Source organism: Sturnira hondurensis, unplaced genomic scaffold (genome assembly GCF_014824575.4).
Source record: "Sturnira hondurensis isolate 20B ecotype Veracruz unplaced genomic scaffold, ASM1482457v3 Scaffold0009223, whole genome shotgun sequence".
Classification (NCBI taxonomy): domain Eukaryota; kingdom Metazoa; phylum Chordata; class Mammalia; order Chiroptera; family Phyllostomidae; genus Sturnira; species Sturnira hondurensis.
In genome coordinates this window covers 848,871-876,159 of record NW_028081854.1, presented here as the reverse complement: position 1 = coordinate 876,159, position 27,289 = coordinate 848,871, and the positions used below count along the sequence as shown (strand labels likewise).

Genomic DNA, 27,289 nt, shown 5'->3' with positions numbered 1-27,289 from the left:
CAGGGGTGTCCAAACTTTTGGCATCTCTGCACCACACTGGAAGAAGAGTACCTTGGGCCACACATTAAATACATTGCAATGTGTAACCAAAAAAAAAAAAATCTCATAGTGTTTTAAGTAAATTTATGATTTTCTGTTGGGCCTCATTCACAGTCATCCTGGGCTGCATGTGCCTCATGGGCTGCAGGTTAGGCAGCCCTAATTGTTCAAGCATCACCTATTCTCAAAAGTCTTTGACCATGCTGTCAACCACTGCCTCTTCAAACTCTGCCTTTTATCATTTTCTATGACCTCACTCTACTACTTTATTTTTCTTGCAAGCATTTATTAGTCTTTGAAATTATATTATTTAATGTTTCATTATCATCAGTCTCCCTCCACTGCAATTTGAGCTTTATAAAAACAGAAACTTTTGCCCTGGCTGGTGTAGCTCAGTGGATTGAGCATGGGCCTGCGAACCACATGGTCGCAGTTTGATTCCCAGTCAGGGCACATGCCTGGGTTGCAGGCCAGTTCCCATCAGGGGACTCACAAGAGGCAACCGTACATCGATATTTCTCTCCTTCTCTCCTTCCCTTCCCCTCTAAAGATAAATAAATAAAATCTTTTTAAAAAATAGAAACTTTTTATTACTAGTATATATCCCGAGTGCCTAAAACAGTGCCTGGTATGTACCAAATAATCAGTTTGTGAAGGGAATAGTCATTGCTCTAGTGACACCATGACTTATTACAATTATCTCTGGAGTAACACAAAAGAGTGGGTTTAGTGCCTTGTTTTCCTGTCACTATTTAAACTTTCTTGATTTCCTAGGAGTGAATTAGAGGACCAGGTGAGTTAGAGGATCAGAAGTCAAGTGAAAGATGAAATTCTAGGAAAAGTAACCCAACAAGACAGTAATTTGATAAATAAAGAGAAAAAGCATTTACCATAATATTTTCATGGTGCAAAAAATGATTATTTGTTTTTATGTGCTTTTTAAAGACTATTTCACTTGCTTAATTTTACTTTTTGTATATTTAATAGTTCTTGATTTTTCTATAGTGTATCCTTGTGTCGGAAAAATGCACAGCAAATATGACTACAATGTAATTCCTGTGTAAATAATATAACAAACTCAAAATAAAGTTCATTTGGATTAAAGTTTGTTTTAACAAAATCCAAATGAAAATTAAAATATATTTTTATGAAGTTTATGCCACAATATGACTTTTAATTAGTCAAATTTTTTTCACATAAGCCATTTTATTTACTATTTATTCTTTTATTATCTAGACCTCTTTCCATTTCCCAAAAGTTAAAAGTCAGATGAAAATTAAATATAATTATATTATTTTATAATAGTCTACTATTTGATAGTATTCTTTTATTATCAAAGTACATCCAGTTTTCGTATCAGAAAAATAAATAAGAACACAGTTGATAGCTTTTTGAAGTTCTAATTTACAATATATGAATAAATAATAATATTTTAGAAAAAATAGGATCAGTCTGGTCTCTCAATACATGATGGGATCCCACACAGAATAACTAGGAATGTGTTCTGTAGAAATACATAAAACCTCATTTTTACATGTAGAAGTTTCAATGTGAAGATTAGAAACTTTGTCTTCTTCTGATTGGTTGTCCACAAAATTCAGCTCATTTATGTTAAATAGAGTGTTAGCCTTACTAACTAATCCAGTCCTCTGTAGATGTTCAGTGGGTATTTCATAGTGCTTTAATTGTGTTTCTCTTATATATCAGTTTCTGCCATTATGACTAATAAATACATATTAATAAAATACATATTTAACAAAACGTGAAGGCAGGGTGTAGAAGAATTTCTGAATAAAAAATTGTATCATGCAACCATGTTAACTGTGTTGTAATAATAAGTTTGAAGGCTGTAAAAACATAATTCTCAAGGTATAAGACAGGCAATGAAATGGTAGAAAGTACAACATTAGAAATGAAGCGTGTAGCATATTTTGTATGTACCTTGAGGCAATGACTGCACAGGAAGTGCTGTCTGGCCAGGTGGAATGGAGATGAGTCCCTGACGCTGAAGGCTTAGCAAATGTTGTTGCTGCTGGAGTTGCTGCATCTGGAGAAGCTGCTGCTGGAAGACAAGCTGCTGTGCTGCCAATTGTTGCTGTTGCTGCTGTTGCTGCTGCTGTTGCTGCTGCTGCTGCTGCTGCTGTTGCTGTTGCTGTCATAGAACCCACCAGTCAACAGCAGAGAATATGGTCTGCACAATCAGCTCTCACACAGAAATTTACACTCCTCTCATCACCTGGTGAGTTGTCAAATGCAGACTGTATGCAAGTTCTAGATTTTCATTTGTCTTTCTTTCAAATATCACACAGCATCAGAGAACCTAAGAACTTGCATTAAGAGTATGAGACAAGGTCTAGAGAAAGTATTTAACAAAGGTCAGGTGTTTTTAAAAAATTTGGCATATTACAAATGATAATAAATTTATATAGACTAAAAAAATAACAATTTATAGAAAGTCAACTTCAACAACACTCTATTTTTTTCCAACTAAGTTCACTCTTTAGTGGTCCATGAATGTGGTCTCTAGTGATCTATTAGTAAACTGGGATGTAACGTTCACCATAAAGGCTTGTTAGATTTCTCTCTACTTCCTCTCTTGTTGGAATATATTAAAGATTGAATGATGTTCAAGGCAAAAACAAAGTCTCCTTATTATAAGGAAAATTATAACTTCCAATTTTGTGAAAGATACAACACAAACTCTCATTCTTTGGACTCAAGAGAAGGAAGTCAAACTTCAGAGAAAGACAAGTTGCTGTGAAAGACTTTTTCCTTTTCAGTTTGTGGAAAAGAAACTTCTGATGCACTCACTGGAAAACAGACTGCATAATGGAGCAAGTCATGTAGACTACCCAAAGCCTCCAGAGAAATAAGGGAGCAATTTCTATTCTGTAGTTGATGGCTGTCTGAAATTCTATTCACAAATCCAAACAGAATCAAAGCCTCAGGAGGTCAAAACTGTTTCCTGGACGTTTGCATAATGGCAGCTTGAAGACAACGGCTCTGATACCTGCTGATCAATTTAACTACTTCAACATGTTTTGTTTGTATTATGTTTATATTTGATGCAGTTTGCTGACAAGTGCAAGCTAGGCCTGAGAAGCCAGCTTGTCAGTTTGATTTATGAGCATATCAAACTGTAACTTTCTACTTGCCACTCCAAACCTACAGTAGCAGTTCATTAATCAGGAACCTGTGACTTTGAAATCTGTGCTCAACCAGTTTCTCTCCTGGACCCCTAGCCCCCACTAAATGGCCAAATTTACATGCATGTTCTCTGAGCTGCAGCACTGAGAAAAAGGTTCCCTCACCAATTTAGAATTCTTGGTAAATACAAGATAATCAGTACTTTGTTGGCCATACAGCTTGCTCTTTGTACAATGATTCATTAGTGAACATTGGATTGGAACTCTCAAGTTCAAAGCTACAGAAAAGGACAACAGAACTGTCCCTGTTATTAAGCTCAGTAAAAATGTATGATAACGCATTTTTGATAGCAAAGGCCTTGTGATACAAAGATCTGAGACAACCCTGTTCTCATGGCCCTTCCCAAACTCACACTCTTGTACACCAGTTAGTGGGCCAGACCCTACCTCTTTCACTGGCTTTCCAGGATGTTGTTGCTGCTGCTGCTGCTGCTGTTGTTGCTGCTGCTGTTGTTGCTGCTGCTGTTGTTGCTGTTGCTGCTGTTGTTGCTGCTGCTGCTGCAAAAGCTGAAGATGTAACTGCTCTTGCTGTTTCTTGTAAAACTCTTGTAGTTGTTGCTGAATAAACCATTTTGACTTTAATAAATAAAGGCAAAAGTTTTGTGTATTTACAAATCTCTTAAACTCTTCTAGACCGGGGTATGGTTGAGTATCCATTAAGATTCACCTCACAAGAACAATAAAAAATATACATTGGATTCAAGGAGAAAGATCTACATACATCTTTTCTAAAGACAACTCTGAAATTTTCCAACCCAGAATTCAAAAAAAAATCCTAAACAAAAGGTATAGAACATCTGTCTTTAAAAGGGACAGAGCCCTGGCTGGTGTAGCTCAGTGGGTTGAGCACAGGCTGTGAACCAAAGGGTGGTTGGTTCCATTCCCAGACAGGCCACATGCCTGGGTTGCAGGCCAAGACCCCCAGTGGGGGCCACGTGAGAGGCAAGCACACATTGATGTTTCTTTCCCTTTCTCCCTCCTTTTCTCTCTCTCTCTAAACATAAATAAATAAAATTAAAAAGATAAAAAAAATAAAAAGGACAGAGAAAAATTAATACTTCAAATTATTATATTTGAATTTCAATAACATATAAAATAGATTATACTCTACCACTTATAAGAACCAAATATATAGCTACAGGGAATTTGATTGTTCATTTTTTATTGGAAAAAAGTTTAATCCACCAGATGTACAAAAGTTTGTCAGACTGAAATATAAGCAACTGGTCTATGGTCATCATCATAGAAGAAAATAAAGTAATTAAATATATAAAAGTTCAGGAAAAGCACATTGTTTTCTTTATGATAAGTAAGTATATAACCTAACATCAACTCTATATGCAATTTGGGTTTCAATGATGTACATATTAGTTTTGTTTTTTTTTAAACTAAATTTTATGAGCTGGTGGCTTAGCTATTTAACTTTTGTTCCTGTGAGTAGATACTTCTGTTCCAAAACACAGACCTTATCTTTGAAAAAAAAACATTTGAGATGTTACTTTCCCTATTGTAAGAAAAGGGCTAGTTCAAATTTCATAATTACATGAACTAAAAAGAATAGTAAAGTATTAGGAGTTTTTAAAGTGACAGTTTTCTATGTCTCTTTGCACTTTTATTGTCAAGTCTTCAAAGCAAAAGTACCTAAGCATTTGAATACTTAAATACTGGTTTATTTCACATTTCAATGAAAATACTACATTTATGTTCTAGCATGCCAATAGGTTGTCCCTTCAAATGGAGAAGAAATTGTCAAATATGCCCATGACACTGTGTACATGGGGGCATACCTCTGTGCCATGCCAGAACTCTGAAAAAGGTAACCCACATTACCTGCTGAAGCATTACTGCTTGCTGCTGTTGGAGAAGGGCTTGGAGCTGCTGAGGAGACAGGACTTGCTGCTGAAGGATCTGCTGCATTTGCTGAGGGGTAATCACCTGGGGAGTCATCATGGCCACTGACACAGGTACCTTGACAGAGAGAAAATGTGGTCACAGCCAATGTCTGTTAACATATTTCACAGCTGTATGCCATCTCTGATGGCAAAAATGACTGATCATTTTATGCAATATTTGTTATATCATCTAACTATTTAATAATAATATTAAAGTACCACAGTTTTTGGACACTAGGATTCTAGATGCATCAGATTTCATCAGATTCTATCTTTATGTTCCATGCCTAAAATGTATTATACTGAGATAGTTGAGCTTTTATTAGCAAAGTTAAAAATAATTACAAGTAAGTGTTCTGAATACTTTATAATCAATAATCTTATCAATGTCACAGTGCTATAAATGGAAAGCCATTTGCAATGGTTCAAAGGTATGATTAAAATAAATAATACAGTTTAAACACTAGGAAGTAATATGTATGCTTATAAATATGTAATCAAAGCTAATAAAACTATGTATGTAGAATATGGTTACTTATAAAACATAATCACCATCTTCAAAATGTTATATATATGAATCACACATGTAGTAACTAATTTAGGATATATGTTTATCCTAGAAAATAGCTACCTAGATCTTCTGAAACAAAGAATCATAGCTTCTTCAAACATTTTATTTCAAGCTAACTAAACTTACACCAGGAAGTCCAGAAATCTAAATATCAATCAAAGATTATTAATTAAACTGAAAAAAAGTATTTTGCTTAAAATTTTCTTTCTACCATTTCCTCTCTCTTGAAGGATCTGAGAATTAAAGTGTTAAAAAAAAGGAAATGAGGGAGATAAAGAAACAGAGGAGAAAGGGGAAGCAAGAAAAATGCAGATTAAGGAAAAGCTAGAAAGTCCTAGAGAAAGATAAAAAGGATGTGAAGAGATAGAAAAAGAATGACAAAAGAGATAAACCGGAAAACCTTGTATAAAAGCCTGTGGTATATGAGAACTTCCAAGACAGTCTCACTGTTTGAAGGCACTGTTTGTAGAACTAGCCAGCATGTAATCAAACTTGTGAACCTAACACATTTGTAACCATTGAAAAGCAATCACTTTCTTTCCTAGAAAAGTCACTTTGACAATAAATAAAAGCAAGTAGTTATATAAATAATACCTTGGAACACATTTTCAGAACAACTTTTGTCTTTGAAATCAGCAAAAGATTAACAATCATAGCTCACAATTTATTTTAATAGTCCTTTTTAATGCAATTAAATTTTTTCAAGTCCGGCACTTTATGTCATAAAGAAAGAAGAAATCAATAATAAAAAATACATTAGAAGAAATAAGGAAATAAATTCAGGGTAGATTAACTCCTCTTTCAAGACAAAAAATATCATATTTAAACTAAGAAGGAGCTATGCCCTTTCTATTTCATGTTGATATCTGAAACTATGAATTGAGTAGGTTAATTTTGTGTAAGGAAAATAATTACATTATAACAGACAGAAATTCAAAAGTGATTTTCAAAGATATTTCTGGAATTTTAAAGAACATCCTGGCATATTTTTAGGTTAGTGTTTTTTAATGTATCATAATAAAAGACATTCTCAACTACATGTTCTAAAATGGTCAAAACAGGCAGTTTGGAAAAAAGGTACTTATCTACAGAAATGTCTTTTCATAATCATTCACCTTATACTGTTTCCAAATAACAAAGAATCAAACTGAAATCAATGGACAGAGAAAGACATAGTAAAATTCAAAAAGGCTGTACATTTAGGTAAATAAATAGTTAGGTAGATGATAAATAGATGGTAGATAGACAATAGGTAGATATATATTACATAAGTATGGATAGCTGTATAGATATGTACATACATACCTCCTATAAACATATTATATGATGAGAAACTTGCCACAGTTCTCTTTTCTAACAGCCTCATCACTTTTTAGCACATTGAGTGTTCTAACTTACTCTAAAAGTAAAAGTACTTTATGTGTAACTGATGACAAATGCACTTTATAAAAAAATTATGAATAAAGGCATGTGTTTTAAGTTTACAGTTCGATTTCAGCTTATAAAGATTATATTACTTTATAGCTTATTGCAATTGTGAGTGATTTGGTGTATAAGTAAATTTAGGCAAGTTTTTTACCTTTATGTTCTTTAGAGTTCATCTTCCTTTTTGCTATGGTTGGGAAATTATTTTTTAATGTTAAATGGTTTATATTATTCTTGCAATTAAAAATTTATGGCGTAAAAATAACCACATCGCTGTTATCCCAAAAAATCATGTGAGTCATATGTGACATTCTGAAAATGTTAAGCAGATTCTGACCTACTCTCTAGGAAACTGCCATCTAAAACTGACAATGAACAGACACAAGATATGTAGAAAGGTAAGTCAAGTAACACACAATTAATTGAACATTCTACTTCAGTAAGATACAGGTGCACCTCTTAGGGATGCTCAACATTACAAATAAGCCAGTAGTATCATTTCAAAATCCACATACATAAGCTCATCCAAAATGAAATATTTGAGGCTACTAAAATTTTAAATTATTTTATTATATTTTTTTATTTTGTGTGTGTGCCCCCCATGCAAAGTTAAACTATCAAAATTATTTTCATAAATAAAAAATTAGTTTTTATGTCAGATATAAACTTCTCAACTTGCCTTGTTTAGAAATTAATAATTTTCAAAATGCAGAGCTTTTCCATTTTTAAGTGATTAATTTTAAGTGATATATTTCCTTTATTCCTACTTTGTCACCTTTCTTATTGTCCCATTTTATTTCTTTGCTATTATAAGCTTCTCTAGGAATTTACTTAAAGAGTGAATAAAGATTAGCTGAGTGCATATAATTTTTGGAGATTATGCTGACCAATACTTAAAATGCAAAATCAGCATCATATGTATATGCCTTAGCAAGTTGGACATTAGATTAAGAAAATATTTTCCACTAGACATATCATTTTGTTTATGCAAATGATCTAATGAGGAACCACAATTTAAATGTGTGATGGAAGAAGGGAGAGAGAACTTACCTCAGATATTTTCTGGTGAGAAGTCAAATAAAAGTCTGGTTGGGTCTAAGAAAACATGTTTTATTATCCAGCTACCAAATGGAATCAGAAGGAATAATTCACTTAAGTGAGTATCCTAGTGAAAAGCAGTCTAAATATCTTCAAGTGTAAAGAAAGGAAAAATAGCCAACTTTAGTTTGTAGAGAACATTTTTCTTTCTTGGTATTTACTATGCTTACAGATCTAAGAATCCCTATAGTTATACATCAAATAAGTTTTTTTTTACCCTATGTGTTTTCTTATTGGATGAGTTAAGCATTAATCAAATATGTTGCTCTGTGCACCAAGAAGTATTGGGTTTGTGAACATAAAGAGAGTTATATATTCTGAAATGAGGGATAAAACATTCTGAAATTTGAAATTAGTCAAAATAGTAAAAGTCAAAAGCATTTAGACATTATATTAGGATAGATAGGAGATGACATTAGATTTTAAGAAATAAATTACATATGTGCTTACATTATTTTTCTAAGTGTACTTCATCAAAAGGGTCAAAAAGTTATTAACAGACAATGCGAAGATAATTCCTCCCCTCAGATAAATCTTAGGAGATATTATCAGAGTTATGAAAATGGATCAGCATTTTTTTGCTATAATAAGTGCATTGTCTATGTGCAATCTAGTTCAGTTGGAGCATTTCTCAGGGTGTTGAGTTTGTATATTAAACATTTTACTTAATTAAACATCCAAATTATGTATAAGTGATTAGAAAGGTTCTCAGTGTAGTGTCAGTACAATCCTTCACTAAATGTGAATTTGAAAAAACAATCGCAACTTATAAATTAGATTTACAGTGAAAAAAATTAATATTCTGTTAACAAGGTTTGCCAACTACTGGCTTGAATTTCCCTTTATTCTTTCTTTAAAATTTAAAGACAAAGAAATTCCTGACCACCAGGCTCTGGTACTTAAAAAAAAGTATGTAAGTCTATTAGAATTAACTGCGATATAACAACTGCAAAACAAAATTTCATGTTATAGCATCTGTTCCAATTTTAACAAGCTATTAATAGAAAATGTTTGATTGTAAATTCTTTGATAAATATTTTTTACTTCTTTTCTCCCTATAATATCTGTATCTATAGTTTATTTTAACATATGAAATTGTTGTACTGCTTTGCCAGCCTTGGTCTAAATTCAAACACAGGTTACCTGTAAAATGTCCGTCATAATAATGGCCTTTCAAAAGTGTCCTGGTTTTATGGTTTTAAAAAGAACTGACAATGAATTGAGTGGTATTTGTAAGCTTTTCATCAAGTACTGAACAGGAGTATTTAAAGAGATCTGGGATGGACAATGTATATTGCTATTTAATGCAATTTTTTAGCAGCAGGTAAATACTATGATGGGAACAACAGCAACAGCAGCACAGTGCAATAATAAAACACTGAGATTCCTTTTAATCATGATTCATCACTACTTGGTTTCTTCTATAGTTGATGACACTAGCTTTAGCACCCATTTGATCACTTTGATTACAACAGAGTGTTTTCTGTTTTGGAAAATAAAGTTGGTCTAACTTTACCTTTTTCTTTGTTATACACAAATATTTCATAGAGAGTCTAGGGTTTTTGTTGGAGGGATGGAGTATGGGTGAAAATGAGGCTGCTCATGTAAGCATGCCATTGTAGAGATTACAGAGAGGTGATATGTGCTACACCTATGTTTAAAGGCCCCAAATGCAACTTCTAATCTCACTATGGCTAATCAAGCTATCAGATTATTTCATATACATTTTTGGGTTAGGCCTTGACATGCCCTTGTTTTTCTTTTTTCTCAAAGCTAAAGTTCCTCTCTTTGATTAGCTGAAACATTTGCATGGTCACTACACATTTTTCATTTTATAAATCATTATGCATTAGCAGTCTTGATCGCCTAGCTTGACTAATCCTGACGAACTGAAATCACAGCTGAAGGTCAAACTCCATCCCACTGCACATTCATATTCAAACAAATCTGCACCATTGTTCATTAGCCTCCTAAAATCATTGGAAATAAGTTACTGAATATCTTACACTTATTTTTTATTCTTTCCAAACTTAACCTACAGAACATTAGTGCTTAACAGATGATAAGAGCAGAATACAAACAAAATCAGTAACACTTAACAACTGGAATGTCTGGTTTTTAAATTGTAAAAACTAGAATATAATCAATAATTACACATAATTAGAATATTTGAATGCTTAATCAATTTGGACAGGATTTGCACTGTAAAAAGTGGTATAGTTATTTATGAAAATGATGTTACTTACTTATGTTTAATAACTTAATATGTTCATATGACTAGTGGAATTAAGATCTTGCTCAAAATTATTGAGAGACTAGTTTCCTTTATTAACTGTGCTAATAGTTAATCTTATTTACTTGTCTATGTTCATAAATAGTTCATTTTAATTTTTAAAATAAATTTTAATATACTAGATACAAAACAAAACCATTGTGATTTTGATGGAATTCACAAAATTAGCCCAAATAATATTAATTTCAACAAAAAGCAAGCTGTCCTGATAAAAGACAACTCTCTAAAAAAGCAAAAATAAATATGAGAAGGAAGATTCTTTCATGCTTTCATAGGCGCTCTCATAGATTGATGGATGATAATCATCTTAATTTCACTGCTCTCCAAAACAAAGAACCAGAAAAGGCAGCAAAAGACACTAGCCCATTCATTCCAGGACCTGCACAATGCTAATTCCAACATTTAGCTGCATGGTTTTCTGCTTGATGTATCAGAGCTCAAAAGATGAAAGGAGAGAAGTAATTGCTCTCCTGGTTCTTATTCTTCACTGACAACCCATAAATTTAATTTTACACACACATTCATTTACATTTTCAAGTATATGACATGATAATTGCCAGAATATAACACCTCCATTCCTGTAGATACAGCAACTCCCTGATTGACAAGTGTGGTGAATAGAGAGGAATGGTGGTTGAATTGCAGAATTTTTTTTCTTCTGAAAATTACACTTGGAAAGGCTAACGGTAATAAGCATTTATGAAACAGTCTTACCATAAACATCGGCACATAATATGAACAGTAGAACCTCAGTTATTACAGGCTCTAGCTTTTTGTGCTTTTACACTGAACTCTACTATTGAAATAGCAAAATTATCAACAGTGGATCTGCTGAAGCACAAATGTATGAAACAGTCTTTCCCCGACATTTACTATATCTATTGGTTGTGAGTTTTTTCAGTCAGTTGTGACATTGCAAACTAATAAAATATTTAGACTGTTTGAAGTTATTTATATTTTGAAAAATAGTATCTGTTATTAAAATATACATTTTTTCTGGGTCTCACAAAAGGAATGTATTTTTCTATAGGGAAAAGTAGTTACTAATTATTTTTCAGTATTTAGTATTGACAAAGACAATACCCTTCAAATCCTCCTGAAGCTGGATACACTGATTTGTCTTTTTAGTTCACCACGGAGAAAGCTACAAACTGACTTGTTTTTCTCTAACCCCAAAGTTCAAGAATGGAACAAAGCCCTCTAAATTTGATCTTGATGAGAAAACAGCACCGATTTCTTAGAAGAATTTCAGATCAAGGTGCCCTTATTGCACGTGGAGTTGCTGCTTAAATTGACAGAGGCCAACCTCAATGGAAAAAGGAAAGAGGAAAAGGGAAAACTGAGGTAGATTAACTGAGAGTATTACACCAGTGATATAGCAATTACTTTTATGTGCTTTGAGTAATTTACACATATCAAAGATTAGCTAATGTCCTCAGGTTGTGGGTTGCTTAACATGCACTTTTAGAATAAACAACAGAACATATGTATATTGGTGAAAGAACCATAATATTTCAAACTTCACCTTTTGTTTCATATTACACACAAGTTATATGCCTACCTGCAGATTAGAAAAATACTTTTAAGTTTCCTGACCATAAATATTCTTCATAGGTATCCAAAAGATATTGCTAATCAATTTTTAGGATAAATTAAAAATATATTCAATTCTCTAAAATGTATATTTGAAAAAATTCTATTAGTGTGTTGCCTAGAACAGCTGTAACCTACCAGCTTAAAAAAACAATATAAGGGCTTAACACACCAAAATTGAAAAACAAATTTTCAGCACAATATACCAAATAGATAAGTGTTTCAATTGTAGTTAATAAACATTTAATGAGAATTATGAAAGCAAAACCTCAAAAAACTACCAAAATATTATATTTAAAGCAAAATTTTAAATTTTATATTTAAATTTAAATATAAAACCTTATATTTTATTTTATTTTTTAATTATTGTTCAAGTACAGTTCTGTCTTATATTCCCAGCCCTGCCCAACCCCTCAGTGCTCCCCACCTTCCTCTCATTTCCACCCCCCACCTTAGTTATTATCCATGTGTCCTTTATACTTCTTCCTGTGAATCCTTCCCCTTTCCTCCTGTGATTCTCTCCTTATATTTTAAAATCATAGTTTTAAATAGTTTTTAAGATTTTTATTTATTTATTTTTAGAGAGAAGAGAAAGGAGGAATGAAGAGGAGAGAAACATCATGTGCTTGGCTTTCACTCGCCCCCTCCTGGGGATCTGGCCTGCAACCCATGTTTATGCCCTGACTAGGAATTGAACCAGCAACCCATTGGTTCACAGGCCAGTACTCCATCCACTGAGCCACACCAGCTGGCACTAAACTCAAAATTTCATATATTAGTAGTATATGTAATGGAGAGCTGTGTGCAGAATTCAGCCTCAAAACAATCTAGCTACATGATATGGTTTGTAAAACATAGCCCTATTTCTTTCTTACCTAAAACAATTTCCTCTAACTTTATTTAAGAAATACAAAAGTATGCCCTGGCTGGTATAGCTCAGTGGATTGAGCATGGGCTGTGAACCAAAGGGTCTTGTTTCAATGCCCAGTCAGGACATATGCTTGGGTTGTGGGCCAGGTTCCCAGTGGGGGCCATGTGAGAGGCAACTACACATTGATGTTTGTCTCCCTCTCTCCTTCCTTTCCCCTCACTGCCTCTTGACCCAGCATTTCCACTGTTAGGAGTATATCCTAAGAACCCTGAAACACCAATTCAAAAGAACCTATGCACACTAATGTTCATAGAAGCACAATTTACAATAGCCAAGAGTTGGAAGCAACCTAGGTGCCCATCAGTAAATGAATGGACCCAAAAACTATGGAATATTTACACAGTGGAATTCTATGCAGCAGAAAGAAAGAAGGAGCTACTACCCTTTGCAACAGCATGGATGGAACTGGAAAGCATTATGCTGAGTGAAATAAGCCAGGCGTTGAAGGACAAATACCATATGATCTCACCTTTAACAGGAAGCTAAACAACAAAACAAACAAGCAAGCAAAATATAATCAAAGACACTGAAATACAGAACAGGCAGACAGGGACCAGAGGGGAGAGGGGAAGGAATTAGAAGGGAATAGGGGAAGGTTTCACAGGAACAAGTATAAAGGACACATGGACAAAAAAACTAACAGGGGTAGAAATGGGAGGGAGGTGGAGAGCACTGGGGGGGTGGGCTGGAATGGGAGTAAAAGACAGAAAACTATACTTGAACAATAATTAAATAAAATTAAAAATAAAAAATAAAAATAAAAGAAAATATTAAAAATATGAAAGTACAAGGTAGATTTCAAATCCTATTATTATGAAATATATTTTTTATGAGAGCAAAAATTTCCATCCATAAAAAGCTTAAATCTGTTGTATTCTACAGCATTTAGGTTAGATTATAAAATTACCCCGATTTCTATTTATATCTTATACTTCTTGAATTTCATCTTATAAGATATAATACTTTTGTAAATTATGTTGCATAGAGTACTATTTTTTCCATTGTTGCACTTATTTTGTTTAAGAACTGACTCTGCAGAAGATTATAAAGCTGTGTTTAAAATATATAAGATAGCTTTGCTCATCTGGTCTCAAAATAGACTTTCACGATTACTTTTACCAACTAGTCTTGTTGAAAGGTTTGTAGCATTATAGGTAATGCAAAGTCCATTAGGTCAGGCTCTTCATAGCATGACATGCAGTAAATTACAAGTGCTTCAAGCAGCTCAGTGAATTACAGTTCATCACTTTGAAAGGTTTCCCACTACAATACTACAGATATCAGATCTGGCAGTTAGGATCCAATTAACACCTTGGTCAGAATAATCAGATTGCATGTGTTAAGACTTGTATAATTCATTTATTGCTTTCATGCATCTTCTGTCTGTAGGTAAATTTGCTGCTGTTATTTCAAAGCTCAAAATCAGTATTTCACTTCCTTTTAGGTTATATTTCAAGTTCTTTTGCAGTGCAGTGATTAACTCCCCTTGATTCCTCAATTTAGATCACTTGTCCTGTAGATATTACAGCTTGAGAAATGGTTTATTTTGGTAGTTTTGTTTTGTACCCTTATCATGATATTGTATATCTAGAATAAAATGGTTAGCAATTTTTACTAAACGTGCTTTATTTGGTCTATCAAAGACAGTTTTCTCCAACATGTTCATTGTGAATCTTGCATAACAACCCTATACTCTGTAAATGACATATGCAATGACATTTACATGTGTACTTTCATACAAAACTATTTCCTGCTACACTGAATGTAATACCACTACTGAATGAAAAAAATATGATTTGGTGATATTTTTTTCCAGCCATGGCCAGTTATTTAGAAGAGGTCCTTTAGGGAAAGACTAATGAGGAGAGAATATTCTCATATCTGGTACTTCTGGCCTGTACTTTGATAGCTAGTTTAGTCTACCTAAACATTATAGCTAACTTAACAGAAATCTGAAAAGAATAATTTGACCCAAAGGATAATACCGTTCTTTTTAAAAAGTCAGATATACAAATTACACTACTTCAATCTTTAAATCGCAATGGCCTAATGAATTTTCATAAATAAAAAGCCTAATAAAATGTCCTTACATAGCATCATATCCAGTTATCAGTAGTTTATTTGTTATAAATCACTGTTCCTTTATTCTTTTTTATGTTATACCTAATACAGATTTAAGTTTCTAGATTCAGAACACGTATTTCAAGTTCAATATAAACGGTCACAGTACCATGAAAACACAGTTAAATACTTAAGTGATGTATTAAAATTATTATTCTATATAGGGGAAATATAAGTGATAATACTGGACCTACTGATTAAAAATATGTCCCTAATTTGCTTTTATACAGATAACTATTTAGTGATTAGCCAAACTTATAAAACTGGTATTTATAGATTCTTTCTTCAACTTTTTTTTGTACAATTATACTACACCAGAGGGTCAATCAGATAATGTAAACACAAATATTTCTTTTTATGAATAATGATAAAACAATACTAATGAAGATGCACATAGCAGCAAAAAGCCTGGCTGTGGTGTTAGGCTTTGAAACCAGAAAAATTGAGGTTAAATATTGGGTCTCTCACTTGTTCACCATGTTACTTTGGTTAAGCTATTTAAATTCATTGAAACATCTCCTCTATCAGTAAAATAGAGGTAAGAAAATCCATTCTAGTCCTGGCTGGTGTGGCTCAGTGGATTGAGTGTCAGCCTGTGAACCAAAGGATGGCAGTTTGATTCCCAGTTAGGGCACATACGTGGGTTGTGGGCCAGATGGGACCCCTAGTACAGGGTGAGCAAGAGGCAATCACACATTGATGTTTTTCTTCCTCTCTTTCCCCTTCATCTATAAATAAATAAATAAATACATACATACATACATAGAAGATCCATTCCATTAATTTATTCTGAGGATTGTGATAATACATGTAAATACATAATACAACAACCACTCAAATTATTGTCCTTCCCTACTTTCTTCTTTACTCAGATAAAGTTCTTCAAGAGACTTAATTATATATAACAAATTACCTCAGTTTATATGACAACTGGTATGCTAAGAGAGACTATCCTAGCTATAGTCTCTATTCAGACTTAAACTCTAAAAACACTAAAAAGTTTGGGGATCTCCTAATCTATACTGAGTCCTGAGGGGTTTATACCATAAAGTAAAAGAAAATAAAACAAAGTCATGAACATTATCTGTTAATAGTGTTATGTGAGTGCGTTTATGCATTCTACTATTTATTCAAAAGGGATATTCCAGTACAAAGTATATGCCACGCTGAAGATTTTGTTTTGGTTTGTTGTGCTGCAGGCAAATTTTGCCTGAGAAAGAATGTCTATGTTAAAACTCATCCCAGAAGCATACCCACAATAACCTAAGCCCTTTAAGGACTAATTTGCAGCAAGTTCTATCAGTACCTATTATTTGGTTTTTAAAGGGTTCTAACTCTTATTCACAAGATTCTTTGTGTCTTAGGTTCCATTTTCTGTTTTTTGGTTTTGTCTGTACTAGTTATCCACTTTTTTAGGATCTAGGTTTTCTCTTTCTCCTACACTGGCTCGAGATTCTAATCATCGCTTCAGTTTGATTAGAATTGCTTCACTTAAACTACTTTAAAAATAGTTTATTTGTTTATTATTAGAAAGAGGAGAAGGGAGGGAAGAAAAGGAGAGGCACATGGATGTGAGAGAGAAACATTGCTTGGTTGCTTGCTTCTTGTACCCAAACTCACAAACCAGGCGTGTGACCTGACTGGGAATTGAACCAATGACCTTTCATTCTGGGGGACAACACCCAACCAACTGAGCCACATCAATCAAAGCCTGTTATATAACTTTTAAAGATTAAACCATCCTGTAGTCATTCAGTCATCCAACCAGTCTGTTAAGTTCTAGTAGCAGAGAAGAAGGTAAGTAAATGCATAATTAGAATTCAGTGTGGCAAGTGGCAAGATAGAAGAATTCATAGAAAAAAATAAGACTTTTATCATGGCATGATAAGGAAATGATTTTAAGAGGAAGTAATGCTTAAGTTAAGTTTTAATAAACAAAAATAAAGAATGTTGAAAGGCTTCTCTAGGTAGAAGTAAGGCATGGGTAAAAGAAGTGGAATGTCATTCCTTATGACTGGGGTCTGTGATACATATAACAGAAGTAGGCAGGAGCCAGACTGTGAGAGGACCATGACTATTAAATTCAGAAGGTAAAATTTTTTTCTACCAGCATTGCTTTAGTAGTGGGTAGGAAAATATCAAGATCCTGAGGATTTTTTTAAAAAGTGATATGAGTAGATTTGAATTTTAGGAACATCCAATTTAATATTGCTAATTTGGAGATCACTGTGAACATTTTAGATTACTTGGAATATAAAGAAAAAAGTTGCGAGATATTAAATAATTATAACATACAGGACATGATTTGTTATAGATAGAAACTGTGAAATAAAAGGAGCAACATAGGTGACTCATGGTGCCTAAGCAGATGATGGTCTTATTAAAGTAAAGAAAAAAGAAAGAGGGTTAGTTTTGAGTAGAAAGATAATAAATTTAATTTGGGCACACTGAGTTTAAGAGCTCTGTGATATCACTAAGTAGGATTGTCCACTATGCTATCATATATGTGGCTCTTGAGCCAGAGAATGATGGACTCAGATTTAGATCTGAGAGTCTTTAACATATCAGTGGTAGTTGAAGTAATAGTACAAATGAAGTTACCCATATTTTTGTATAAAATGTGTAGGATGGGAGCAGAGGGCTGAGCATAGACTTCTGGAAAGTTAATTTCCTAAGCAAATGGTTAATGAACACCCATAATGCAAAAGTCACTGACTATGTGTTGAGGAAATAATGGTAAACTAGTAAAATCAACATCCTTCTTGCTCCTTCCTTTTCTTCTTTCCTTTCTTTTTCCCTCCTTTCCTTGATTCCATCAACAATTATTTATTAGTCACCTACTCTATATCAGACACATACTAGCTGCTAAGGACTCTACAAGAATAATACATAAATGGTTTCTATACTTACAGAATTTATATTTTAATGAAGAAAAATAAATTACATCAGTTAACTGATGTAATAAATAAAACAGTTGTAAACTTTTATATATTCCAGAAGGTAATAATGAAGATTTAAATAGCATATGAGGAGGGAGAACATCTTAGATTGTATAAGGTTAAGAAAGATCTCTCTGAGATGTAGTATTTAAGGTAAGACTTGTTGGATGAGAAGAAGCCACATATTGATAGAATAAAAAAGTGTTCAAAATAAGGTTGAAAAAGCTCACCCACATTTGAACTTGACCTGCAAGGGAATGAGAGGGAGATGAGGCTGTACAACCTCATTGTACAACCTGTCCTGTACAATAGGTCAGCCCACATTGTACAACCTGCCCTGTACAATGTGAGCTGACCTATTGGTCAGCAAGGGCCCAATGCAGCCTCTGTTTATATTTTAATAGAATAGATCACAACACATTAACTGTGCAACTATTTACTTACCTGACAAACATGGAAAGTGATCTAAAAGGGAAAGCAAACAACAGAAGAGCATTGTAATCTGAGAGCATACAGAGGAATTAGGGCCTACAAAGGATATTGAGAAGTCCCAGTTTGAGAACTCCTGGGAAATCAGGAGAATGGTATGGAAAAATATGAAAAAAAAAGTGTTTTAAGAAAGAAATCATAACCAACAAAGTTAGGTGAAACAAAGGATTAAGACTATGATAAGATAATGTTTTGTGTCTTGTTCCATATGGATGTTAATAAAATTGGCTACATAACCTTATGGAAGGGTTGACTGAGGAATAACATTATAGAACGGGGAAGAAAAACGGGCAGTAATAGGCAGACTTCCGGCAAAGATGGAGGCATAGGTAGATACATTGTGCCTCCTCATACAACCAAAAGAAGAACGACAACACATTTAAAAACAAAATAACCAAAGCTGTCAGACAATCAAACTGTATGGAAATCCAGTGACTAAGGACTTAAAGAAACATTCATCCAGGCAGGTAGCAGGAGGAGACAAAGGCAGGTAAGATGGAGAGGACATGTGGCAAAGTGGCGGCTGGCAGACTAGGCTAGGTGGTGAGTGGCTGGTGGACTGGGTAGTCTCACATTTGCTTATGGATAAACCAGGAGGAAAAACTAGGGAGTGAGACGGACAACACAACCTAGGGTTCCAGAGAGGGGACATAGAGCTTCAAAACGTCTGACTGAAAAAAAAAAAAAAAAACAGTGGGGGTTGAAGCAGTGGAAGAAACTCCCAGCCTCACAGGTGAGAGTTCATTGGAGAGAACCATAGGGATCTAGAACATATACAAAACCACCCACCTGGGAATTGGCATCAGAAGGGTCCAATTCGCTTGTGGGTAGTGGAGGAAGTGACTGAAAGCTGGCCAAGAGCAGAGCAAGCATCACTGTTCCCTCTTGGACCCCTCTCCTACTACAGCACCATAACAAAGCAATGTGGATTGCCCTGCCCTGGCCAATACCTAAGGCTCTGGCCCCTAACTACATAACAGGTGCACCAAGACAAAAAAATAGTCCAAATGAAAAAACAGAATAAAACTCCATAAAAATACAACTAAGTGATGAAGAGATAGCCAACCTATCAGATGTACATTTCGAAACATTGGTAATCAAGATGCTCATAGAAATGGTTAAGTATGGTCACAAAATAAAGGAAAGAGTGAAGGCTATGAAAAGTGAATTAAAGGAAAATGCACAGGGAGCCAACAGTGACAGGAAAGAAACCAAAACTCAAATAAACAGTTTGGACCACAAGGAAGAAATAAACATTCAACCAGAACAGAATGAAGAAACAAGAATTCAAAAATATGAGGAAAGGCTTAGGAACCTGTGGGACAACTTTAAACATTCCAACATCCAAATCATAGGGGTGCCAGAAGGAGGGGAGGAAGAGTACAAAATTGAAAATGTAGTTGAAAAGAAATGAAGAATGTTCCTAATCTGGAAAAGAAAATAGAATTCCAGGAAGTCCAGGAAGCTCAGAAAGTTCCAAAGAAGTTGGACTCAAGGAAGCACAAATTAAGGCACATCATAATTAGATGACCCACAATTAAAGATAAGGAGAGAATCTTAAAAGCAGCAAGAGAAAAGGTGAGAGTTACCTATGAAGGAGTCCCCATAAGACTATTAGCTTCTTTCTCAAAAGAAACCTTACAAGCAAGAAGGGGCTGGAAAGAAGTAATCCAAGTCATGGAAGTCAAGGACTTCCATCCAAGATTACTCTCTCCAGCAAAGCTATCATTTAGAATAGACGGGCAGATAAAGTGCTCCCCAAAAAAGATCAAGTTAAATAAGTTCATCATCACCAAGTTCTCATTATATAAAATGGTAAAAGGACTTATCTGAGAAAAAGATAAAAATCTATGAACAGTAAAATGACAACAAACTCACAACTATCTACAATCAAACCTGGAAAAACAAAAAATAAACTCAGAAAACAACTAGAACAGGAACAGAATCACAGCAATGAAGATCATAAGGAGGGTTTTCAGTGCAGAGGGGAGCGGGGATAATGGGGCAAAAGGTACAGGGAATAACAAGCATAAATATAGGTGCAAAATAGACCGTGGGAAGTTAAGAGTAGTGCCAGAAAATGTAGAAGCCAAAGAACTTATACATGCAACCCGTGCACATGAACTAAAGAGGGGGTGTACATGGTTGGGAGGGGAAGTGCAGGGCGGAGGGGAATAAAAAGGGGGAAAATGAGACAAGTGTAATAGCATAATCAATAAAATATATTTTAAATAATGAAAAAGCGTTGCTATAAAAAAAAGAAAAAATAGGCCGATTGGAGATAGAAGACCATTCTTTTAGTTAAGTAGGTTCTGATGGGAGTAAGTTATAGAATTGCCTAGCTAGAAGTGTTTGTGGATTCCACAAAGTCTTCATTTTTAAAGAAGATTTGGAGTATGTTTCTCTGTTGCGGTACATTAATTAGTAGTAGAAGGTGCTGTAAGGACATGAGAAAAATGCAAAGCCATGTCCTTTCATAGGCAGAAGAAAATTACATCCAAAGCAACAAGTGGTACATCTAGAAAGTGAAAAGACAACCTCCAGAATAGGAGAAAATTTGCAAACCACACATTCAATAAGGGGCTAAATATTATTATATTTACAGATAGGAAACTTACAGAGCTCAATCACAAAAATTCAGATAAGCCAGATAAAAATGAGCAAAGGGTCTGACTAGATATTTTCCAAAGACTATGTACAAATGGCAAGCAGGTACACAAAATGTTGCTCAAGATCACTAATCATCAGGAAAGTGCAAATTCAAACCACAATGAGATATCACCTCACACCTGTGAGATATCTATTCTTAAAAACATATAACAAATATTAGGATGTAGAGAAAAGGGAACCTTGTACATTGTTGGTGGGAAGGTAAACTGGTGTAGTCACTATGACAAAGAATATGAAGGTTCTTCAAGAAATTAAAAGTAGAGCTACCCTACTTCGAGGTTTATATCTAAAGGAAATATAATCAATATTTGAAATAGTCCTCTGCACTCCCATGTTTATTGCTACATTATTCAAAAAACCAAGATACAGAAACAAAGTAACTGTCCATCAACAGACAAATGGAAAATGTGTTGTATATATAAGTAATAAACTATTATTCAGCCATAAAAATTAAGAAACTATGGTCATTTGGGACAGCATGGATGAACCTGGAGGGCAGTATACCAAATTAAATATGCCAGACAAAGACAAGTATTGCATGCTATCTATTATATGCATAATTAAAAATTATAGTTGAAGCCATAGAAACAGAGAGTGGGAAAATGGTTGGCAGGGACTGTGGAGGCAGGAGAAACAGGGGGAGGTGGGTACAAAGTTTAAGTGTTCAGTACTAAAATAAACAAGGTTGGAGCATCTAACGTATAACATACTGATTACAGTTGATAACACTATCTTGTATAATCTAAATTTACTAAAATAGTAGAACTTGATTGTTCTCACACAGACAAAAAAGTAATATGAGGTAATGGATGTGTTAATTAATGTCCTAATGAATGTAACCCTTTCAAAATCTTTTCACAATGTATATATATATCAAATCATCATTCTCTATGCTTTAAATAACTTACAATTTTATTTGTCAATTTTACCTCAATACAGATGGGGGGAAGTAAGAGGCAGACACATTACTCCTACATACAAGGTCTGCCCAGAAGGTATCCAGTCATGTAATATGAAAAATAGGGACATTTATTAAAGAAGATACAAGATTCAAGAAACATTGTACGTAGGACAATGATACCTCAGTCCCCTTTAGTATGTACCTTGGGACCTCACACAGCTCTCCCAATCTGCCCCATCATATTTTTCTGAATCTCATTGACAGTCTGATATCTCTTCCCTTTGAAAAGTGATTTTAGTTTGGGGAGAAGCCAGAAATCACAGGGCACCAAATCTGTACTGTAAGGGGGCTGAGTCACCTGGGTGATTTGATGTTTCACCAAATCTCTGCACAAGATATGGTGCATGAGTGGGTGAATTGTTGTGATGAAGCTGCCAATCAACAGTTGCCCATAGCTGTGGCCCTCTGAATTACTGAAATACATTCCATGGAAGAATGTTCAAGCTCAGAAAAATCTGATGCAGATTTGTCATTCCACTTTCTGAGTCATTTTTAATGCAATGGCCACACAGTACAAATGCTCTATCAACAGCATTTACTGCCCCCACTGACTTGCCCCCACTGACTAGTACACGGAAGTCATTATTGTTCATACATATGCATTCCAATACACTGTTCTTGACTATTAGATAACATCAATGTTACCCAAACTGTTCTTATATTAACAATAGCTGGTCTTTCTCCAGACAGACTTCCTATATTACTTTAGCTTGTTGTTGATGATAATGATCTTTTCTTCCATTGTGTCCTCTGATTGAATGTTGTGTTTGTATATTAAAAAAAATACTCTGGCCTTTATATTTCTTGCTCTAGGGGACATATCAGTACAAATGTTGCTGTGTGAAATATCAGATATTTCACGCAGCAACAAACAAATGGGATCTTATCAAAATAAATAGCTTCTGTGTGGCTAAAGAAAACAACATTAAAATAAAAAGACAACCAACTCTATGGGAAAACATATTTGCCAATGATACCTCAGACAAAGGTTTAATCTCCAAAATATACAAAGAACTCACACCACTTCACTCTAAGAAGACAACTAACCCAATTAAAAAATGGGCAAAGGGCCTGAACAGACACTTCTCCAAGGAGGACATATAGAGGATCCAGAGACACATGAAGAGATGCTCAATATCGCTTACTATCAGAGAGATGCAAATTCAAACCACAATGAGATACCACTTTACACCCTGGTGAGAATGGCTGTCATAAACAAAGCAATAAACAACAAATGTTGGAGAGGGTGTGGGGAAAAAGGGACTCTGGTCCACTGTTGGTGGGATTGAAGACTGGTACAACCACTATGGAAAACAGTATGGAATTTTCTCAGAAAACTAAAATTGGACCTGCCTTCTGACCCAGCAATTCCACTGCTAGGATTGTATCCTAAGAACCCTAAAACGCCAATCCCAGAGAACATATGCACCCCAATGTTCATAGCTGCACAATTTACAATAGCCAAGAGTTGGAAGCAACCTAGGTGCCCATCAGTAAATGAGTGGATCAAAAAACTATGGTACATATAGACAATGGAATTCTGTGCAGCAGAAAGAAAGAAGGAGCTCCTACCTTTCGCAATATCATGGATGGAACTGGAAATCATTATGCTGAGTGAAATAAGCCAGGTGTTGAAGGACAAATACCATATGATCTCACCTCTAACAGGAAGCTAAACAACAAAACAAACAAGGAAGCAAAATATAACCAAAGACACTGAAATGGAGAACAAGCTGACAGTGACCAGAGGGGAGAGGGGAGGGAAATTCAGGGGAAATAGGGGAGGGATTTAGAGGAACAGATATAAAGAATACATGGACAACAACTGAGAAGGGTGGAAATGGGAGGGTGGGTGCATGAGGGATGGGATGGGATGGGAGTAATAGACAGAAAACTGTACTTGAAAAATAATTAAATAAATTTAAAAAATACTCTGGCTATGTCACACTTTACATCAGAATATATTTTGAAAGAAAAGATTTAATTTCAAAAAAGGAAATCATAAAATTATAGACAAATTATGTTGAATAATATTTACTAATTTGGGGGGAATAAAAGTCTACTAACAGTGGCGCAAAACCCACAACCCGTAAAAGAAAACACCAATAAAATCAACTGTATTTAAAAAAACTGCACACTGAAAACCAAAATCAAAGTTAAAGGTAAATGATAAAGTGGGAATAATAACTATACTCAGAATTTCCCTAATATGTAAAAAGATCCTATAAATCAAGAAGAAAAAAAATCCAATAGAAAAGTGGGCAACGTGCAGTTTGCGGACAATGCCTTTTACATATAAAAATGTATTCAACCCAATTCATGACGAAAGAAATCAAATTAAAGATATCTGAAAATCCTATCAGATTGGAAAGAATCTGATTGTTAAATACCATTGTATTGATGAACTTGTAGAAAGTAGACATTAGCTTACAGAAATAAAAAAGACAACAGATTTATAGAAAACATTTAGTAATACCTACCAAATTTACAAATGAAACATACCCTTTGACTTAGGAATTCCAGTTCTGAAAACTTATCCTCTGTTATATTTTTGTTTGTCTGTTTTTGTATATAGTTATGGTTTTGTTTTTTGAGAAAGTGGAAATTACAACATATGTATTATAATGTTTAAATACACACTGTAATATTTAAATGTGTCAATTTAACTGGGTCATGGGGAGGCCCAGGTAGTTGCTTAAGCATTATCTTGGATGTGTCCGTGAGAGTGTTTTGTATAAGATTAACATTTGTTTTTTTTTCTAACTTTTGACTTTTCAAAAATTTATAGTAAATTTAATGGAGTGACATTGGTCAATAAAATTTTATAGGTTCCACTGTACAATTCTATAATAGATCATATGTATATTGTATTGTGTATTCACCACCCCATCAAGTCTCTTTTCATCACCATTTATCCACCTTTACTCTTTTCTACCTCCCTCTACCCCTCTTACCCTCTGGTAATTGCCATACTATTGTTGTCTGTGTCTATGAGTTTTTATCTTAATCTTGTCACCCTTTTCACTCAGTCCCCCGACGCCTCTCCACTCTGAAAGTCTATTCTTTGTTTCTATGAATCTGTATTTATTTTGTTAGTTTATTTATTTATCCATTTATTTTATTGCTGTTCAAGTACAGTTGTCCCTCCACCGTCACTACCCCCACCACTGACCCCCCAACATCCCCACCTCTCTTCCTTGATTCCACCACAGCTTGTTTTTGTCCATGCATCCTTTATAGTTGCTCCTGTAAACTCTTGACCCTTCCCCTGACCCCATTATACCCTTCCACCTCTCCTTTGGTCGCTGTCAGTTTGTTCTTAATTCCAATGTCTTTGGTTATATTTTGCTTGCTTGTTTGTTTTGTTAATTAGATTCCACATAAAAGTGAAATCATGTAGTATTTGTCTTTCACCTCCTGCTTTATTTCACTTAGCATAATGCTTCTCAGTTATATTTGTACATATGTGAAATGACATATGTTCAAACTATTCATTGATACATTTTTTGCTTCCAGCAATACATTAGAAATATCCCAGGTAACAATCAGGATTCTGGTTAAATTACATCCATCATCCATCGATGAAACACTATCCAGTAACATATATGAATGAAAAAGGCTTTTTATGAGTTGCTAAAAATGATTTCCACAATATATTTCTCAGCACAAATGGCAAGGTGTGAAGCTGTTCTCAGGATACTATATTTGTGTAAAATACACAGATTGCTCAAATATGAACAGAGAGTGCCTTTTTAAAAAAATATTTAATTATTTTTAAGTACAGTATTCTGTCTATTACTCCCATACCATCCCACCTACCAAGCTCCCCCCTTCCTCCCATTCCCACCCTTCTCAGTTGTTGTCCATGTATCCTTTATACATGTTCCTCTAAATCCCTCCCCTATTTCCCCTGAAATTCCCTCCCTTCTGGTCACTGTCAGCCTGTTCTCTATTTCAGTGTCTTTGGTTATATTTTGCTTGCTTGTTTGTTTTGTTGTTTAGCTTCCTGTTAGAGGTGAGATCATATGGTATTTGTCCTTCAACACCTGGCTTATTTCACTCAGCATAATGCTTTCCAGTTCCATCCATGTTGTTGCGAAAGGTAGGAGCTTCTTCTTTCTTTCTGTTGCATAGAATTCCATTGTCTATATGTACCATTGTTTTTTGATCCACTCATTTACTGATGGGCACCTAGGTTGCTTCCAACTCTTGGCTATTGTAAATTGTGCAGCTATGAACATTGGGGTGCATATGTTCTCTGGGATTGGCGTTTTAGGGTTCTTAGGATACAATCCTAGCAGTGGAATTGCTGGGTCAAAAGGCAGGTCCAATTTTAGTTTTCTGAGAAAATTCCATACTGTTTTCCATAGTGGTTGTACCAGTCTTCAATCCCACCAACAGTGGACCAGAGTCCCTTTTTCCCCACACCCTCTCCAACATTTGTTGTTTATTGCTTTGTTTATGACAGCCATTCTCACCAGGGTGTAAAGTGGTATCTCATTGTGGTTTGAATTTGCATCTCTCTGATAGTAAGCGATATTGAGCATCTCTTCATGTGTCTCTGGATCCTCTATATGTCCTCCTTGGAGAAGTGTCTGTTCAAGTCCTTTGCCCATTTTTTAATTGGGTTAGTTGTCTTCTTAGAGTGAAGTGGTGTGAGTTCTTTGTATATTTTGGAGATTAAACCTTTGTCTGAGGTATCATTGGCAAATATATTTTACCATACAGTTGGTTGTCTTTTTATTTTAATGTTGTTTTCTTTAGCCACGCAGAAGCTTTTTATTTCAATGATATCCCATTTGTTTATTCTTTCCTTTATATTCCTTGCTTTAGGGGACATATCAGTAAAAATGTTGCTGTGTGAAATATCTGATATTTTCCTGCCAATGTTCTCCTCTAGGACTTTAGGAAGATATCCAAAAAAAATGATAATACTGGTTGTTTTTGGAAGGAAACTGTCTATGCGATAGGGGTAGACAACATATTTATTGTTTTTTATATTTTTGAATTTTAACCTATGTAAATGTATTATTAATTTAAAATTTTAAGTGCAGTTATAGG

At 34.5% G+C, this 27,289-nt stretch overlaps 1 protein-coding gene across 1 annotated transcript in view; it reads right to left on the bottom strand.

Moving 5' to 3' along the window:
* FOXP2 (forkhead box P2) overlaps positions 1-27,289 on the bottom strand; it is a 367,779-nt gene that overhangs the window by 100,961 nt on the left and 239,529 nt on the right. Inside the window, exons 4-6 of the mRNA XM_037056895.1 lie at positions 5,076-5,213; positions 3,633-3,803; positions 1,981-2,179 (exon numbers count right to left, since the gene is read on the bottom strand). Coding sequence (XP_036912790.1) covers positions 1,981-2,179; positions 3,633-3,803; positions 5,076-5,213 — 508 coding nt within the window. The remainder of the gene's footprint in view (positions 1-1,980; positions 2,180-3,632; positions 3,804-5,075; positions 5,214-27,289) is intronic.